The sequence below is a fragment of the Melitaea cinxia genome, chromosome 28, assembly GCF_905220565.1.
Source record: "Melitaea cinxia chromosome 28, ilMelCinx1.1, whole genome shotgun sequence".
Taxonomy (NCBI): Eukaryota; Metazoa; Arthropoda; class Insecta; order Lepidoptera; family Nymphalidae; genus Melitaea; species Melitaea cinxia.
Window position 1 is genome coordinate 3,403,626 of NC_059421.1, and position 20,224 is coordinate 3,423,849.

Below are 20,224 nucleotides of genomic sequence, written 5' to 3' on the forward strand. Positions count from 1 at the left end.
GCGTAAAGAAATTTTACTTTAAAAATAAAATTTTAATTTCGAATCAATAAAAATGAAACTGAAATTTGTGTGTGTGGGTCTTCCTGACAGGCCCGAGGGTCTGTCCGGGTACGGGCCTCGAGGTTGCCCTCTTTACTCGGGCTATCTTCACCGGAGCTTCACCTCCGGGGTCACATCATTTTGTCCCTATTGGGCCAGGGTCTCATTGCCCTTGGGGTCTTCGCCTTATTTTTTTTTAAACACTATCTATACCATCGGTTGGTCCATTTTGTAGGTATCTCCTTTATTTAGGTATACGACGGAATGTCCTCCCCCGCGTCGTCTAAATCGTCGCCACCGCTGTCCGCGCTGGGTCGGCTCGGCGGTAGTCGCAGGAGCTCGCGAGGTAGAGGACGCTCGCGAGGAACTGAAATTTGTAACGAAGAAATATTTAATTGACGAGTCGAACAATAGATGGCGTTACTAGTATTTCAATTTGATGCAAGAGCAATAAGATTGAATGTTGCACTATTAGAAGACATCATACCAAAGGAATGATTGAACAGTGAATTCTATTCTTTTAATAATTGTTTGTTAAGTGAAGTCTATCTGTCTGTCTGTCTGTTTGTTCAGACTAATCTGTGAAGTGGCTGGACCAATTTTGAGGGGACATTCACTGGCCGATAGCTAATGTATAACTGTAGTATAATATGTAGTAACTTAGGCCAGTTTTATTTCAGAAATTTATTTATTTTATAACTCTGTGAATCCAAAAATAACTTTTTTGTTAAATTCCACGCAAACGAAGTCGTGGGCACAGCTAGTAATTAAATAAATTATGAGTATCCCACATACATAAGCTACTTTTTATTACGAGATTACGTTCGTGAAGCCGTGAAGAGAAACAAGTTTGTCATATATTAATATGAAAGGACATTGGGAACAAAGTTGCCGTTGGGATTTTATTGTTCACAGTAGGGAGTAATTTTATGGTGATAAATAATATGGTCAGTCATTTTGAGTCCTTGTGGCGTTGGTTGTATTTATGCTTGTTTAATTTTTAATGTGTTGCAGGATATCTCAATAATTCGTTGTATTTTATTATCATTGATTTCATTCTTTGAATTGAATATGATTTTGTTTATAAGTGTTCTGTTGGACATGCATTCAAGATAAAAAATATAAATGTTAATGTAAAATATGAAAGGACGACCGCTCTGGTATAATGGTGCGAGTAGTTGCATAAAATACCGAAGGTTTGAGGGTTCGATTCTCGCTCGGGATGGATATTTGTATTAATACAAATATTTTTTTCCGGTTTGGATGTCTGTCTTTATGGGACTCCCCACCGTGCCTCGGAGAGCACGTTAAGCCGTCGGTCCCGGTTGTTATCATAAATATCTGATGGCGATCGTTACTTTTAGTAGGGAACATATCCGCCATCCCGCAGAGGAGCAGCGTGGTTGGATTAAGTTTCGATCCTTCTACATAGAAAAAGAGGGCTATGTCCGGCAGTTACATGTTACAGGCTATTTTATTTTAATACTATATTGCACAATGTATATCTACATAGATTACACGAAAGGCTATAAGTGTTATGTACCAACCAGCCTACAAGACGTAGAATGAAACGTAGAACGTATGTGAAATGACGTTTGTAGGAGTCCGAATGGAAAAAAATTAGTAAAATTGCTTTAAAATGGCAGAAAAAAATAATTGACATTCTAATAACCACAGAGCTTATACTTGTATTTGTTTTATCGAATACTTTCTTTTTGGTGGACAAAAGATTGTTTGTTTTGTTTTCAAAACAAAGGTAAACAATATTGCGTGGGTGTGGGCGTGGGCGTATGTGTGGTTATTCCTGTGTAATCGTAATAATTTATTGTTTGGCATTTTTATAAAATAATTTTTTTCAATTTTTTTTTTATCAAAAACACTTTGGAAATAAAGTATACTAATATCTATTTACGAAGCACTTCTAAAAAAATATTCTACACGTTCAAAAATCGAGTTTTAATTATTTGACAACATTGTGGAATGTCGTAAAGTTGTTACATTCGAAAATTATTTGAATATATATTATTACAATTACCTATATACCGTCCAACCGTTTATTTTCTTTTTGACAGCTCACGCCTATAAATTACATTTTTTTTCGGACTAATGTACCTACTATAAAATTCTACAGTAAAGTCATATTTTATTAACGGGTAGTGATTAGTAGTGAAGTGCCCCGTGTAAATCAAACAGTTCTTGAAATACAATAAATCGATCGTATGATAAAAATAATTTTACGCCATATAATTATTAATTATTGTTTCTATAAATTTATTGAAAAAAGGAAATAAAAATAGTATATATGACTCCAAGATTAATTATTTGGTTGGAATTTAGTTTTAAACCAAGAATAAAGGACAATAACTCATTAATAATATGTCATTTATTCATTTATTTTTTGAAATGAAACAAAACGACTAATAAACGAATCAATGATTAATATTTTTAACTAAAAATATTTCATTAAATCGATTGAAAATTCTTCTGCTATAAAATCGATTATTATTTCAGATCGAAATGGTAACGTGTGAGGGAGTCACTAATTTAAAATTTTCTTGAAGTGTCAAAAAGAACAACGAATGGACGGGATATAGCTACTAAACTAAAAAATAAAAAGTAACGAATGAACGGAGCTATATTTTCTAGTTCTTATATTAAGACCCTGTTTCACTGATTAATAGTTATTGCTTTTTTTCGAAACGACGTTATAAACAGATCATCATTACAGCCTATACAGTCCACTGCAGGACATAGGCCTCCACAAGTTTACGCCAAAAACAACGTGAACTCATGTGTTTTGCCCGTAGTCACCACGCTGGGCAGGCGGGTTGGTGACCGCAGTACTGGCTTTGTCGCACCGAAGACGCTGCTGCCCGTCTTTGGCCTGTGTATTTCAAAGCCAGCAGTTGGATGGTTATCCCGCCATCGGTCGGCTTCTTAAGTTCCAAGGTGGTTGTGGAACCTTGTTATCCCTTAGTCGCCTCTTACGACACCCACGGGAAGAGAGGGGGTGGCTAAATTCTTTAGTGCCGTAGCCACCCAGCACCCGTAGCCACCCAGCACCCGTAGCCACCCAGCACTATAAACAGATAAAAGTTTTTTATTATCCTTTTTTACCATAGAATTTTACTTTTATGAGATATTTAACCGACTTCCAAAAAAGGAGGAGGTTCTCAATTCGACTGTATTTTTTTTTTTTTTTTTTTATGTATGTTACATCAGAACTTTTGACCGGGTAGACCGATTTCGACAAATTTTGTTTTAATCTAAAGGTGGTGTGTGCCAATTGGTCCCATTTAAATTTATTTGAGATCTAACAACTACTTTTCGAGTTATATCTAATAATGCGTTTTTACTTGACGCTTTTTTCGTCAACCTACGTTGTATTATACCACATAACTTTCTACTGGATCTACCGATTTTGATAATTCTTTTTTTGCTGGAAAGAGGATATCCCTAGTTTGGTACCATGATAGGGAAACCAGGATCTGATGATGGGATCCTAGAGAAATCGAGGGAAACTCTCGAAAATCCGCAATAACTTTTTACTGGGTGTACCGATTTTGATAATTTTTAATTTAATCAAAAGCTGATGTTTATCATGTGGTCACATATAAATTTTATCGAGATCTGATAACTACTTTTTGAGTAATCTTTGATAACGCGTAGTTGCATGACTATTTTTTCGTCGATCTACGTTGTATTACTTGTCGATGTAATTGAAGTCGGTTTTTTTTTCGTTTGCGAGCAAACACAATTATTCTATCAACAAATATGAATCTAAAATTTTTAGTTTATTAATTGATGAAAAACAAGTCCTAATAGCCTATATACCTCTTGCTGTTACAGTCTGTTTGCAACTTATTTCCAGGATAATTTTTTTATCCAAAGCCGGTGAAACAGTTAAGGTCGATTCTTCTCACGAACTGTAAATGGTCGAACGTTCGAAGTGTTCGTTCCGGCTTCAGTGTGTGTGTGTGTCAGTACTTAATATATTATGTAGGTATAAAACTTATTTAAATGTCTTCATTTACTGGTTTCATTTAAGTTGTATTTAGTAAAAAGTTTTATAAATATGGCACTTACTGTAAACTAGAGGCTAGCGTTTACTGTTAAAAGGTTCATAAATTTTATTCCATATTGAGATTATTACGTACAGCTTTTTATTACAAAAAATGTTGGGAATAAAACGAATGTATAAGTTTCAAAATTAGTGTTTTTTGATTACCGATATATGAGTGTATTATAAAATGCTCTGAAATGTCTCTATTGCTCATTTCTCCTCCAATCTGTTGATTTTATAACAGGGTTGTACCAATATTAAACATTTGTATTATTAATTGTATAGTTATGATTGTATAATATAGTTTTTATCACATAAAACTTAATAGTATCCATTTAGAAACAAAACAAAAATTATTCTAAATCAACTAAAGCATGTCCTTATTTTTCTTATTTATTAATGAACTTTCAATGAAAAAAGTAATTCAACAAATGTTTTGAAATTAATAATCTAAGCTTATATAATTCTTAAAATATTTCATCAATATGTGTTCTTAATTTAAAAAAAATCGTAGTTTTGAATATATTTTTAACGTATTTATTTATGTGTGTGTACTTATACTAGCTGCGCCCGGCGGTTTCATACGCGTCAATTAAAAAAATAGCCTTTAGCCTTCCTCGGTAAATGGGCTATCCAAAACAAGAATAATTTTTCATATATAGATAGTTTATTATTATATTAGTATAGATTTTAATATAATTTGATCACAATGTCAACCCTGGGGACGCTAGTAACGAGCGGTCGTTATACCGACGTGAATTTATGACTCAGTCGTGATCACCGTTAAGGATCGAACAATTTAACGACAAAGGAAGCGGGCACCGCGACTCGGAATAAGGCCATATTTCTCGATGAAGCGATTGATAACTTTTTTGTATATCTTATTGATATGTAAGTTAAAGAGGATAAATTAACTTAAATACAACAGTCAGACACCACGGTCTTAAAGATGATACACGTTTTTTGAAGTTATACTTCTTTTGGCGCGTTAGGGAAAAATAATGAGTGATTTTAACGATGCGCGCGCACACCGTCACAAAAAACCGATAATCTGAAGTTAGCTAGTCAACAAAGAAGAAGTTAACAGCGTGAGCGTCAAAAAAAAAAACCGACATCCTGAAGTTGGCTAGTCAACAAAGAAGAAGTTAGCAACGTGAAGTTAGCTAGCCAATGAATGCGCGTGCACACGGTCACAAAAAACCGACAGACACCCTGAAGTTAGCTAGTTAACGAAAAAGAAGTTAGCAACGTGAAGTTAGATAGAAAATGAAGTATAACTTATTACGTGCGTACTGAGTACACACACACACACACACTTTTTTATATAACTATTCATGAAAATAAAATAAATATAATAGACAAATACATAGCTTAAACCCAGAATCAAGACTGACCAAATGCGCCAGGCGACAATAAGGCGCCACTACCTACTTAGGCCTAAAAGAGGGTAAATGAGTAAATGCTTACTGAGCGATTGACACGTTTTGTTTATTACAGTAGTCAGGTGTCCAGTTAGATTTACTTCTATGATTGAGGTTTGGAAAAACGCACTTAGAACAAACGCCCAGACTACGATATACATCTGAGTGCCTAGTGCGAGTTTTATTCACAGAAACATGACAGAAACGCGTTTATACGTGAAAATTATTTTGTATAGGAATTTAAACAGTGCAGCCTAGACGATAAAGAATAGAATACGATGCAATCGATACAGAGTCATCTAGCGGCAAACGCGAGAACTAGGTTGAAATACCGAATTTCCCATACAGAATGAAGTTAAAGTTTACGCCCGTTATTGCGAGACGGATTAAACAAAACTCGCACTAGGCACTCTGTATGTGATCTACGCAAATGTTTGTCGCGAGTAAGTAGTAGTGTAGCGGAATAGTTTCCGATCTTTTCTTACAGAAGCCGTTGTTCTTCAATATGATACAACCAGTTTTGTTTCAGTTCAGTTCCATATCAAATACCTATTCTGACATTTTTTTTAGTATTGATAAAAGCTTTTCTTTTGAAATTTTATACATTTGATGTCTTTCTTTTTATTTCGTTGACAGATGATAAGGACTTTAGCTTTTAGGATATCGCGTTACTTTTACTTTCGCTGTCTCTCTAGCTAATGGAACCGCTTCCTGAAATTTTTGAAAGCGAAGTGTGAGTGCTTGTAGATATCAATTTGTAAAGAGCGACTTAAAAAACAGTAAAATAATGACATTTTTCTTATAGTGTTTCAACAACAGTGTGAAACAACTTTTTCGCATTTTATCGCGGTTTATTAAGTTTTTAAATGTCCGACGCTTCGCATACTTTACAGCAACCATGGTTTCCCAACCGGCCCGTGCCAAAAACTTGTTTCATTATATATATTTTTTTTATATGTTTGGCTTCGATATTTTAACTTAATCATAAAATAAATGTAAATTAATGTCATATAACATACACACACGGTAATCTGTTCTTATGGTAAGCAACTTAATGCTTGTGTGTGTAAATATACATAGAAATAATACATATATAAATATATAAATACAAATATTACACACTTACTCAGGCATGAATCGAACCCGCAACCCGCCGAGCAGAAAGCAGGGCCACTACAAACCGCGCCAACAGGATAGTCAGGTTATTTAGTGTTGAGATGTGTACAATTTAGGTTTAGTATATGTATTTATAATAATTTAATTGTCTTAAGACGACAAGTTATTGGTCACAATACCGGTTGCTGAGTTAGCTATCATGGGTTCCGTCCCCGCTGATGACAAATAATATTATTAGCTGTTCATGTTTGTCGTGATCTTGGCGTTTCAGTTGTGTGTTTCCGGATTTTTGTTCCTAAGAAGGTCGTTTAATAATAAGTAGTTAATACGGTTCTAGATAAAATCGACAGTTTTTTTATAGAACCCAACTAGAAAAATCTATTAACCGTCCTGCTTGAGACATACATTACCAAGTCTGAAGGTCGGTTGTATTTACGACCCTCTAAACTTGGGGTCATAAAACATTTTTATTTCTCCACAAAGTTAATACTTATGTTGATTTAAACTTCTGTGTGACCAGATGTTTGGCATTGTTTTATAATAATTTTGTAACTCTGTGTAACATTGTGTAACTATAAGAGAGTTATTTAATGTATGTAGATAAATCTGTAACCCAGGGGTGTCGAATTCAATTTTGCAGAGGGCCATATATTAAATTTAGAATGTGAAGGCGGACCAGAATCAAAAAAAAAATGTATGCGCATTTTAAAACTTCCGTAGAGTAATCGAGTGAAGTAATGATTCTTTTTTCTGTGACACATTGCGATCGCGGGCCGTATCCTTGACATCCCTGATATAACCAAAATGTTAATTGTGTGTTCGTAGCTCTCGGTTTTAACTGATTTTAAAGTGGTAAGTTTTGTTTAGAATGTTTTGTTTATTTTTTGTGTATGCTTGTGGATGAGTTCGATCCTTTATGGTTTTAAAGGTGGTCTTAGTTTTTTTTTGTTTTGTAATTTTACTTAATTTTAAGAAACAATTTTTTTATTTTGGTTATACAATTTTGTTACAAAATATTAGTTTCAACATTATGTCGATAAAATAAGAATAAATATTATATTCACGAGTGATACCCTTTTTTGTAATAAATATTTAAATACTCTTTATTGTACACCAAATATAAACAAAGAAAGTAAAAAACATAAAAAAAAGTTTAAATATACAAAAGCATGCCTCTAGCCTTATCGCTAAAAGAACGATCTCTTCCGGACAACCTTTGGACAAAGGACAAAACAGCAAAAAAGCTGAAAATGTAAGCACTAATGATAAATAATTCATCAATTTTGTTTATTACAAAATATTTAGAATACTTTTTTTAAATTAAAGATAGGAAGATTAACAATCGCTCTGTCGTAGTGGTTAGCGGTATCGATTCGCGCTCGGGATGTATATTATATTTGTGCAAACATTTTTTTTCCGCTTTGGATGTTTGTTCTTGTGACTGTCTACACCGTGCTTCGGAGATATCCGCCTTAGTAGAGAACATAGCCGGCAACCCGCAGTCGAGCAGTGTGGTGGATTAAGCTACAATCCTTCTCCTACACGGAGAAAAGACCTATGTCAATGTGAATGTGACTTTTTATATAATTTATTTAAAATTTAATGCACACCTACCTATTAAAGCTTACAAAAGACGGGCTCAATTCTGCTCGCATTTTATTTTCTATTGTTCAATTCTCGTGTATAGATTTCTAAGATTCAAGTTTGGATTAACAACAGATCGGTAACACCTGGCGCGGGACGCATTCTTTGATTGTGATGAGAATTGTCGATAAATTTTCAAGTTGATTTAAATTGAGCTTAAGTCTATCATATTCGTAATAATAAATTAATTTAAATAATAAATAAATATAAGATTAAATAAATAAATACTGTTAAGACGACGTTCTGGACACATACCAACAAATAAATTTGCACACATAACGCGTAAAACAAAATTCCTGACAAATGTCCTGATTGTGACATTTATCAATGATGTAGGTTGCTGTTTGCACGTTTTGCTGGAGTGTGCAAAACCAGTCCCGCCTACAAAAGTGTAATAATAAGAATTGTAATTTGAGAATTTGCAATAGACAAGCCTTTCCGTTTTGGGAAGAGGCCAGAAAACTATGTGACCTATATCGTTTAATATGTAAAAACAGTACCCAATGTTGATTATGTATGCTTGATTGTATTCATTAATATATATCGTTAAGGTTATAGTGATCGTTACTGTTATATACTAAGGGGCGACATCGTCAAGTTGACAAAGTCCCTATAAAGAAAAAAAGAAAAAAACCCCAAAAAAGGAAAAAAAAGAAACCTTTGTCGGGGCTACAGAAATACATTAAGAAGAAAGACTAACGCCCAGACCACGATGAACATATGTACTAATGTGTAATGAACATATGTATGACTAAATCTTGTCTAATTTGAGGATTGAGGTGGCTATTGTTCATTTTTAATTATTACCAGATTAACACTAATGCGTTCTAATATCTAACTTATAGTGTAAAGATATATTTTTCAGACGAGAACACAACCAAACAATATAAAAAAAATGTGTGGCTATTTGTCGATCACAATTATTGAATTATATAGTGTCGATAAAAATCTATCGAGCTATTTCACATCACACCACTAAACCGGTCACGGTCTGACAATAAAATTGTACAAAAGCATTCCTCGGTCTCTACAAAATTGCAAAAAATGTTATTTGGACCACCAAATATGTGTTAACCGATTAAGTTGCATACAAAAATAGTAACTGAACTATTACAACTAATAAATAAGACTGGAAAATATTGAGGTCAAATTTTAAAGCAATATTTCCTTAATAGAGAGTCTTGTTATGAGGAATATCTTTTTTTAACAATATCTACACAATACACACACGGTCCTCTGTTCCTAAAGTAAGCAACTTAATGCTTGTGTTTATATGCAACAGCCGACTGGTGTAGCTACATTTTTTTTTCGATATACATACATATAAATAATACATATATAAAATAACACATATATATATATTACATCCAGACTCGGGGTGGGAATCGAACCCACAACCCTCGGAGTAGAAAGCAGGGTCACTACAAACTGCGCCAACGGGCTAGTCAAATATCTTTATAATATGTCATTAAACAAAATAAATCTATTATATTTCGCTACGTGAAAAGCAATTAAAAAAGAATATTATGTAATATTCTGTATATTAATATTTATAAAATTACTATCCTACGTGACATTGGTGATCATCCATACTCTTTTGGCACTATTAAAAGTCATTTAATCCCGGTTCCTAAATTCAAGAACTGAATCTGGTAAAAATGAATGAAATAATTTAATTACGTTCCATCGCCACCTGACAACGATAATCGCTATGAATGCTATTTTAATCTGTAGCGTGTAACCGTGACTGCTAGCGCTTTTGTGTTTGAAAAAAAACCTTACCTTTGGATTTTTTTTTAAATAGAATTTCAGCTTATCGATTTATTACTTTTTGTTATTCCGTACACAGAGGTTTTATAATTTCAAAGGAATTGAAATATTTAATGCATGATGTGTTAAATTAAATATAAAAGTTTTTGTGGAATGGATTTTTTTTAATTTATCTGTAAAAGAAGTTCGTATAGGAACATTTTTGTATACTCTTATTTGCGGTCACGTAGTTAAAGCTTATAATTCTTCAAGCGAATGAGAAATTCTAAATTGTTTTAAATTTTTTGAATTGTGTTAATAAAAGAATGTAGTAGGTAAACGAAAGTAGACAAACTTGTGTATAGTCGAAATGTAAGTTTGATATTAGATACAGACTAACCCTTTAACACATTTCATCTGATCCAATGACCCTGATTTCTGCTCCAAGTTTGTGTGTGTGATTCCTGTTCCGAGTTGAGCTGTAATATATTTAAATAATAAGAGATGATATTGCTAATTATAAATAGAATAATAAAAAATTTGAGATAGAATACGCTTGTAATATCCCACTGCTGCGCATAGGCCTAGGTAGGAGAAGGATCAGAGCTTAATCCATTCCGCTGCTCCAATGCGGTTCGGCGGATATATTCCCTACTATGAGTAACGATTGCTATCAGGTGTACATGATGACAACCGCAACCGACAGCTTAAGGTGCTTTCACATGCGGTGCGGTGGTTAGACCTACAAGGACTGCACAAACCCAGATCACGGCAAATATCGGTATGGCTTATACAAATGTTTGTAATGTGCGGGGATCGAATCCGCAACCGCCAGCGCAACAGCCACAAACCAGTGCTGTGACCGTTGCGCCAACGCGTCGTCAGTAAGATAGATTAAAGATTCTTAATACTAATTGGTTATGTTAAATATATTTATTTGTTTTAAAATTAGTAATGAGTTTAACGTTAAGTATTATATGTTTGTTACAGCGTCCATAGAGACGTTACACGCGGCAGTCGGCGGTGCTGTGGAACTACCCTGTGACGTCACACCCGCCCTTCCAGACGACAGTATGGCTCTGGTTATCTGGTACAAGCAAGGGCACGAAACCCCGATATACACGTGAGTATACACTGTTTATATTTTAATGTAATAAAATAACCGATATAGTTGTACCGCCTTCAGTACAACTCATAATATGACACGACTCGCTCGGCTTGACACGTGAATAAATAGCCTTTTAATCGACTTCAAGACAAGGGGAAGGTTCACAATTCGTATGTGTGCTTGTTGTGTTGTCTTATTTTAATGAAATCGAGATCAAATGAGTAATAATAATAATATAATAATAATACACTTTATTGTACACCAAAAAAAAGAAATAATACATATCAAAGAAAGAAAAAAAAATATTGACAATATATTCATTGTATTATTGAGTTATTCATAATAATATGACTTTAATTGATTATATTTTTACTGCATACGTTGTAGGTATTTACTTGTTGAGATAATTAAAAGTTGGGTTTTGTTACTTTAGGAGCAAACAATTATAAATATTTACTAAATACGGTAAGATTCAGCGTGCACCATACTACTGCTGGGCATAGGCCTCTTTTTCCATCTAGGAGAAGGATCTGAGTTAAATCGACCACGCTGCTCCACTGCGGGTGAGCGGATATATTTCCTACTATGAGTAATGAATGCTATCAGGTGTATATGTAAGCGGGATCAACAGAACGTGCTCTCCGAGGCACATGGGGGAGACCCACAAGGATAGACATCCAAACCGGATAGACATATTTTTACAACTACAATAATTGTGTTTGCTCGCAAACCAATAAAAACTGATTTCTTATTACATCGACAAGTAATAATTATAATAGTAAATAGACAAAAACTAGTCCAGGAAGTAAATATAAATATCAAAGACTTCTCAAAAACTAGAGTTAAAATCTCGATCAAATTTAAATGGGACTACAAGACAAGTATAGGCTTTCGAATAAACCAAAAATCATTAAAATCCGTATACAAAGTGAAAAGTTATGTGGTATAATAATATAAGTATATTATTACAAGGTGGACGACGAAAAATTTGTCAAGTAAATGCGCATTATTAGATATAACTCAAAAGCACTTGTTAGATCTCAATTAAATTTAAATTGGACCACATGACATGTAACACCTTTCAATAAAGAAAAAAAAAGTCAAAATCGGTCCACCAAAATCGGTCAAAATACAATCGAATTAAGAACCTTTTTTCTTTTTGGACGTTGGTTAATATCTATGCCGAGCAGGACTCGAACCCGCAAACCGCCGGTGCTTAGGCACTACATGGCACACGCACCACTGGGGTAAAGCAATTGTTTTCTTCCTTAAACGAATCAATAATTCTGTACACAAAAAGCCTTTTAAAGCATTTTAGATCGCCATTTTACAACACACAAAAATAAAAAACAACACACAAAGACAAAAATGTATGCCATTCTATTATAGTTGTATATTCAAATTAAAGTTATAATAATGTATTAGAACTATGACTATAAATAAATTTTATTGCTCGATCGCAACACGCTTACAAAGCGGCTATCGTTCGATTTTGAATATATTGACAATTTGTCAAATTAACACCATCAGGTATTGTGTCATGTTCGAAAAGTTCGTAGACACTGTTACAGTGAAATATTAACATTTTTCATATATCACTACATAGTATAAAACAAAGTCGCTTCCCGCTGTCTGTATGCTTAGATCTTTAAAACTACTCCACGGATTTGATGCGGTTTTCTTTAGTAAATATAGTGACTCCAGAGGAACGTTTATATGTATAATATGCATAATATAATATGCATATTTATGTATGCAATATAGTAGAGGAACACTGATAGTTTTAGAGGTTTCTAATGTGATGTCGTAAATAAACATATTTTTTGCGCATATTTTATATTCATTATATATTTTATATTTAGTATCAGCATTGACCCGTGCGAAGCCGGGGCGGGTCACTAGTAAATTATAAATAAAAATGTAAAAAAATAAAAATGAATTACTAACCTTGTTGCTAAACTAATAAGTAGATCTTATTAGTTTTCTAATACTTCGCTGAACGTTCTTATTGAATGGAAATTTAAGTAAATTGTTCAGATAGTTTGAAATTCGAGAAGTGTAACGATTATTTTCAACTGAGGTAGGGCACAGCAGGTAATATTCTGCTCAAAATCTGGAGCAGCCCGATTGGGGGTCTACCTCGACCTTACAGAAGATCACGGCTAAATAATACTGCTTTCAAGTAGTGTTGTGTTCCTGTGGTAAGAAAGGTGACCAGAGCTCGTAGGTTGGATTGGGGGTAGGGTCAGCTTATTATCGGGTGAGCCGTACGCTTGATTGCCGACCTAGTTATATGAATTGTTTTACTGGTCACCTAGTATTTAAATATAATTAATATTCCTTGCTAGTTCACGTACTAGCTTGTCGATTTTAACCCAGGAACTTTCTGTTTGTTCATTGTTTTCTAATGTTTACGCGAATTTCACCCATTATAATGAAACAACTTTTTCGGATTTTATCGTGGTTTATTGTTTTCTTATATGCTCGACGTTACGGATATTTTACAGCAACCATGGTCACGGGAAGACAGTCCAGAATCCGAAAAAGCTGTTTCATTATAATGTTTACAAGTAATTTAAATAATATTACTCATATTATTCTGTTACCAGTTACGACAAACGGGAGGGGGCGACGTCGCACTGGTCGCATCCCGTGACTCTGTCTACGCGTGCAGCTTTCCGAGCGGACGCAGAGCCAGCAGTGCTTTTACTCACCAGGCTTAGGTAAGATAATAATAATTTTAATCTATTATATCTGTACCGACGTCATACATTTTCCTCGCCGAGAAAATCGTCAGTAACTGTATAAATGTTTTATACTTTAAGAATTTTAATTTAATGATTTAAAGATATATAATACTTAATTATAATGCTAGATTGTTACAGCAATTAATTTTAATAAGGGTTAAATGGTAGTTAACCGGCTTCCAAAAAGAAAAGGTTCTCAATTTGATTGTTTTTTTTTTTAAATGTATGTTATTTCAGAACTTTTGGCTAGGTGGACCGATTTCGACATTCCATGTTTTTAATCGAAAGGTGCTGTGTGTCATTTGGTACCATTAAAATTTATTTGAGATTTAACAAGTACTTTTTGAGTTATATCTAATAATGCGTTTTTACTTGACTATTTTTTTTTTCGACCTACGTTGTATTTATACCGCATAACTTTTTACTGTATGTACTGATTTTGATGATTTTTAATTTAATCGAAAGCTGATGTTTCTCATGTGGTCACATTTAAATTTCATTGAGATCTGATTTCTATTTTTTGAGTAATCTTTGACAACGCGTATTCACTTGAGTATTTTTTCGTCTACTTACGTTGTATTACTTGTCGATGTAATTGAAGTCGGTTTTTTTCGTTTTCGAGCAAATACAATTATTTTGAAGTACAAGTTCTAAATTTTGACTTTTTACTGTTATTATTATACTTAGTTCTTACTGATGGTGTAAATAAACTAATTATGGCGACCGCCTGTGCATGCAAACATTTCTTTTTGTGTTTCTCAATCACCCAGACAAACCATGACAAACCACGAAACTAATGCGGATTTAATCGCAATCATTAGATTCACGAATCGTTAGATTTTACAATAAAAGAGTTCTAATCAGTTTTTTTACCAAAATTCCTTGAACACAACCTGAATTTCCAAACAGTTACATATGCAAGGGTAGTTTATGAAATCGTTTCGTAGAACTGCACCACTCCTATATTAGCTGATGGGTAACGGGTAAATGGCTTGGAATTCCTGAAATGTCTGAATTGTCTAATTATATTGAATGTTCCATGTTTTGACAGTCGTCGAGCACAGTAATAGTTTTATAATGGCTTTAGTTATTTGCTATTTTTGGCGCTTGATGGCGCAGTTTGGAATTTTTAACGACTTCAAAAAGATGAGATTCTCAATTTGACTATTTTCTTTTAATGTGTATTACCTCATAACTTAATTGCTGTGTGGCTGCGGCACCAAAGAATATAGCCACCCCCTCTCTTCCCGTGGGTATCGTAAGAGGCGACAAAGGGGTAACAAGGTTCCACTACCATCTTGGAACTTAAGAAGCCGACCGATGGCGGGATAACCATCTAACCGCTGGCTTTGAAACACACAGGCCGAAGACGGGCAGCAGCGTCTTCGGTGCGACAAAGCCAGCCCTGCGGTCACCAACCCGCCTGCCCAGCGTGGTGACTATGGGCAAAACACACGAGAGCTTGTGGAGGCCTATGTTCAGCAGTGGACTGCAATAGGCTGGAATAATGATGATGACCATAACTTTTGACTGCGTGGACCGATTTCGATGTTTCCTTATTTAATCGAAAGGTGGTGCTTGTCTTTATAATTAAACAATGATCTAACAAATACATTTTGATTTATCTCTAATAATGCGTTCTTATTTACCTGACTATTTTTTCGTCTATCTACGTTGTGTTGCTGGTCGATGTAATGGAAGTCTGTATTTTTATTTACGAGCCAACAAAATTATTTTTATAATAATAGGGAAGAAGTAAGTAAGCGTGTTAAATGCCACCATCGCCTATTCTGACTGCTTATATCTGCAAAAAAAAAATGGATGGATGGTCCTGATTTCTGCTGCGGCGGCTTTGATTCCCGCTCTCAATTTAAAAAATTTGAATCTATATCAACCGGCTGTCATCTAAAATGTGTATTAAGTTGCCTGCCTTAAGAACAGTCGGCGATATGTGTACGTTAAATATATTTATTTAAGTATTTATATTTATTGTAGGAACGCTCTTTAGCGATAAGACCGCCTTTTGGACAATTTTCTTCCATATTTTGTGTTACACGTATTGTTTCTGGTTGTACAATAAAGGATATTTGTATTTATATATTAATTTGTAATTTTAGACTACATTTCATTCAATTATACTAACATTAAATCAAGATAATTTCTGTACATTTTGATTAGATTCAAATATTAACTGAAGTAGGGCACAGCAGGAAATTTCCCGCTCAAAATATGGAGCAGCCTGACTGGGGTAGTACCTCGACCTTAAAGATAATCACAGCTAAATAATATTGCTTTCAATGAGTGTTTTGTCCTTTTGGTAAGTGTCCTTTTGGTAAGTAACGTGACTAGACCTCCTGGGGAGAATTGAGGATAGGGTGTTGCAGACGTCTGTGCGCTACGGTAATCGCTTGACCCCAAGTTATATATAAAAAATATATATTAAGTCATTTTACTTCTAAAATTTCCATAAAAATACGAAATATTTACGGATCTTCTGTAAAATTAAATTTAAGTTAAGTAAGTATATTTTAATATTCTATATTCAGAAAAAATTAAAAGAGTTTTGTTTTCAGGGCCGAAGACGAAGGTCAGTACAGATGTCGCGTGGACTTCATCAGATCACCAACGAAGAACACGAGGCTTAATCTTACAATACTTAGTAAGTACATTACTGAATTTGTAATCTTACTCTTCTAGTATCCTATGGACCTTACGCTTCAGCCTGTAATATTCCACTGCTAGGCATAGGCTTCTTTTCCCACGTAGGAGAAAGATCAGCACTTAAGCCACCACGCCGCTCCAATACGGGTTGGCGGATATATTCCCTACTATGAGTAACCATCGATATCAGGTGAACACTACGTACGATGTAGGTACGGTGTTTGTAAGGTACATATTTGTAATTAATTAAATTTGACTAACCCGTTGGCGCAGTTTGTGCTTTCTGTTCCGAGGTTTGTAGGTTCGATTCCTACCCCGAGTCTGAAGGTAATATAAATATTTATTTATATATGTATTATTTTTAAGTATATTTATCAATATATATATGTAGCTCTACCAGTCGGCTGTTACCCATAACACAAGCATTAAGTTGCTTAATTTAGGAACAGACGACCCTGTGTGTATTGTGTCGATGTTTATTTAACTTTATTTATTTATAATTGAATAAATACCATCAGAAATAAGACAAACTCTCACAATTTAAACGTTCCATTGTCACTCATAAACTTAGTTAAGATTTGGAGTGTGCCAGTTGAGTTTCTTAGTTATCATTACAGCCTATACAGTCCACTGCTGGACATAGGCCTCCACAAGTTTACGGCAAAAATAACGTGAGCTCATGTGTTTTGCCCATAGTCACCACGCTGGGCAGGCGGGTTGGTGACCGCAGTACTGGCTTTGTCGCACCGAAGACGCTGCTGCCCGTCTTCGGCCGGTGTATTTCAAAGCCAGCAGTTGGATGGTTATCCCGCCATCGATCGGCTTCTTAAGTTCCAAGGTGGTTGTGGAACCTTGTTATCCCTTAGTCGCCTCTTACGACACCCACGGGAAGAGAGGGGGTGGCTAAATTCTTTAGTGCCGTAGCCACACAGCACTTCTTTAATATTTTATATTATAACTTCTTAGTTATAATATAAAATATTAAATAAAACAACAACCGCTCAAATGTAGTGGCGTGTGTATGTGAGAAAAGATAAACAAAATAATTAGATGTTGCCTAGAATCTACACTTTATTAATTTTTAGAAACAAATTAAATTATTCAATTATAGTTCAGGTTTTATTTAATTGAAATATGTTTTATGAAAATGAAAAGATGGAATTTATATTTATTAATTTACTCGATTCATCAAATTCCAAATACACTTAAACGATTAATATAATTTAATTAATTTGTTTATGTTATTTAATTTTAATCCTTGTTTATTTCAAAGTCTCGAGAACATTCTCCTATATTTGGAATGAGGCTTATGGCAGCAGTGGAATGCTACAGGTTCAATTGTTATCTCTAGGCAGCCATGTTTTATCAGGCTTTTACATGTTTAACAGTTATTTTCATGTCCTAGTATTACCATATATATACAAAATTATCTATATAAATAAAAAAAATATCTCCAAAATGTATGTAATACTCATTAATTTCCTTACGTTAGTTCGTTGTAGTAATTTTTTCAGGAGACCCACTTAGGAATATTATAATTCGGACATAAGGCCTGTAAATATTAGGGATAACTCGAAAACTACTCGATTCAAAGCGGGAGGGTCTAAATTCGACTGTATTTTTTATGTAGGTATGCTACCAATTTCGACGATTCTTTATTATTCAGGAGCTGGTACTCGTAGTGTGGTCTCATTTACATTCGAGTGAGCTCTGAGAGGTTTTTTATTTATCTTTCATAATGCGTATATTAGTTTTAAGACAGTTCTTTTCTATAGTTCCACCTGAACGTCTACTGATCTTGGACCAGCGTGGAGAACAACTGGTGGGCGATGTTCTCGGGCCCTACGATGAGAGCACTGACGTCAACCTCACCTGCGTCGCTGTTGGAGGTCAGTAAACATTGCTAACTGTATTTGGATAAAATTTGGTAACATTTATTTTACGTTTTATTACAATTGTTTGTAAAAAACATCTTGACACTCTTTGGTTTGTCTACTATCACGACAAAAGTTGCATAAGTTTTGAAATGTATCATCTGATATTTTCCAACAGTCTCCAGCCCCTGGCATATGTCATACGCTTCTGTTGCAATTGCTGAAACGGTTGCTCTACGATTATTAGTTAATTTTGTTGTTTATTTGAGAATCTGTTTTAGATTTAAAAACGTAAATATAAAGGCCTTAGATATACTTATTATTACTAAACTTGTAAAACACATTTCATTTGTAATGTCCTATATCCATACATGTGTAAGTAATATAAAGTGTTTCAATTATATCAGTAATGTTTGACCTTTTCTAGTTGGCGTATGTATATTTTTTCGGGTAGGAGAATGATGGTATAAAATGGCTATTACAGTAATTACTTTACTATATTTAAATAGTCTAATAAATAAAGTTCGCAAAATAATCGTAATTACTAAAATTGATTAAAACGTAGTCAACCGAATACCTATTTGTGTGTGCACTACCGCCAAACCTCTTAGACTCTCTGTCATTTTCAAAATGTGGCCACCTAGCCAGTAATCGGTTTACGTTATGGACTTTAGCGTTTGTAAACCTACCTACATATATAAACATGTATATGTTTGTCGAAATAGCGTTATTCTTACTATCTTCATTCATCATGTAGGCGAACAGAGGGATAATCGAGCAATTCAACTACGACGTCAATACCACAATCTTCGTTTTAATGATTTTCACAAATTTCTTCTCAACCGTGCGACGCTTCGACGTCTTGTCGTCTTGACCGCTTAGCGCGACAGTGTTGCCAGCCTCAGGACGCTGCGCCAAACTTCCTTTTTTTTTGTTGAAGTAATCACTGTCTCATATGTATGTGTTTTTGAAATGTGTACTGCATTGTATAAGTTACTTAACTATAACTTTTCATTTCCTTGACTTTGTGTGTATTTAAACATATAATAATTTTTATGCGTATTTGTGTGTAGGTCGTCCAGCTGCTCGGGTATCGTGGTGGAAATCTCACGCCCTGCTCGCTAACTCGGAAGCAAGAACGAGCGTTTCCTTTACACTGCGACGTACGGACTACGACAGTGAAATTACATGCCAGGTACGTTCTAAGTAAATAAAATTGTAATTTTCCATTAAATATCATTAAAATTTTACACAATTATGGTTTTGTTCTTGATTTCAATTGTTTTGTATAGTTATATTTGCGAATCACTTCATAAGGTTACTTCAGTGTGTAGGCTCTCTCATTGTTGTATTTGCCGATTTAGACTTTAAGATTCTTTCAATTAATTACATTTCAATTTAAACATGGCGAAAAATATTAAAAAACAATAATCGTATAAAAATAAATAAATTAATAATTGCGTTTTCTATTACACAATAATATACATTACTTTTATGATCATAATATTATAATATTGTTTTGTTTTAAACAGGCCGTGACGGATCCCTCACTTCCACCAGTATCGAAAACACTGACGATCAAAGTCAACCGTACGTACATTTATTTTATTTTATTTATTTTTATATTTTATTGTACACCACAAATATATTACAAACAAAGCATACAGATAGTTACAGACAGTGAAGTACAATGGGCGGACGGTTGGCGGAAGAATGGCTAATTAGCCATTTCTTCCCGACAACCCAACAATAAAAAAGAAACTTATTATCAAAATTGGGTAGGTTTTCTACAATTTTCTACA

The 20,224-nt window shown here is 34.2% G+C and overlaps 1 protein-coding gene across 1 annotated transcript in view; it reads left to right on the top strand.

Annotated features, from left to right (window-relative positions):
- The first annotated feature begins 303 nt into the window (after positions 1 to 303).
- LOC123667420 overlaps positions 304 to 20,224 on the top strand; it is a 45,128-nt gene continuing 25,207 nt past the window's right edge. The window contains exons 1-7 of the mRNA XM_045601323.1: positions 304 to 385; positions 11,023 to 11,155; positions 13,750 to 13,863; positions 16,461 to 16,546; positions 18,324 to 18,437; positions 19,496 to 19,617; positions 19,955 to 20,012. Of these exons, the coding sequence (XP_045457279.1) occupies positions 304 to 385; positions 11,023 to 11,155; positions 13,750 to 13,863; positions 16,461 to 16,546; positions 18,324 to 18,437; positions 19,496 to 19,617; positions 19,955 to 20,012 (709 nt within the window). The remainder of the gene's footprint in view (positions 386 to 11,022; positions 11,156 to 13,749; positions 13,864 to 16,460; positions 16,547 to 18,323; positions 18,438 to 19,495; positions 19,618 to 19,954; positions 20,013 to 20,224) is intronic.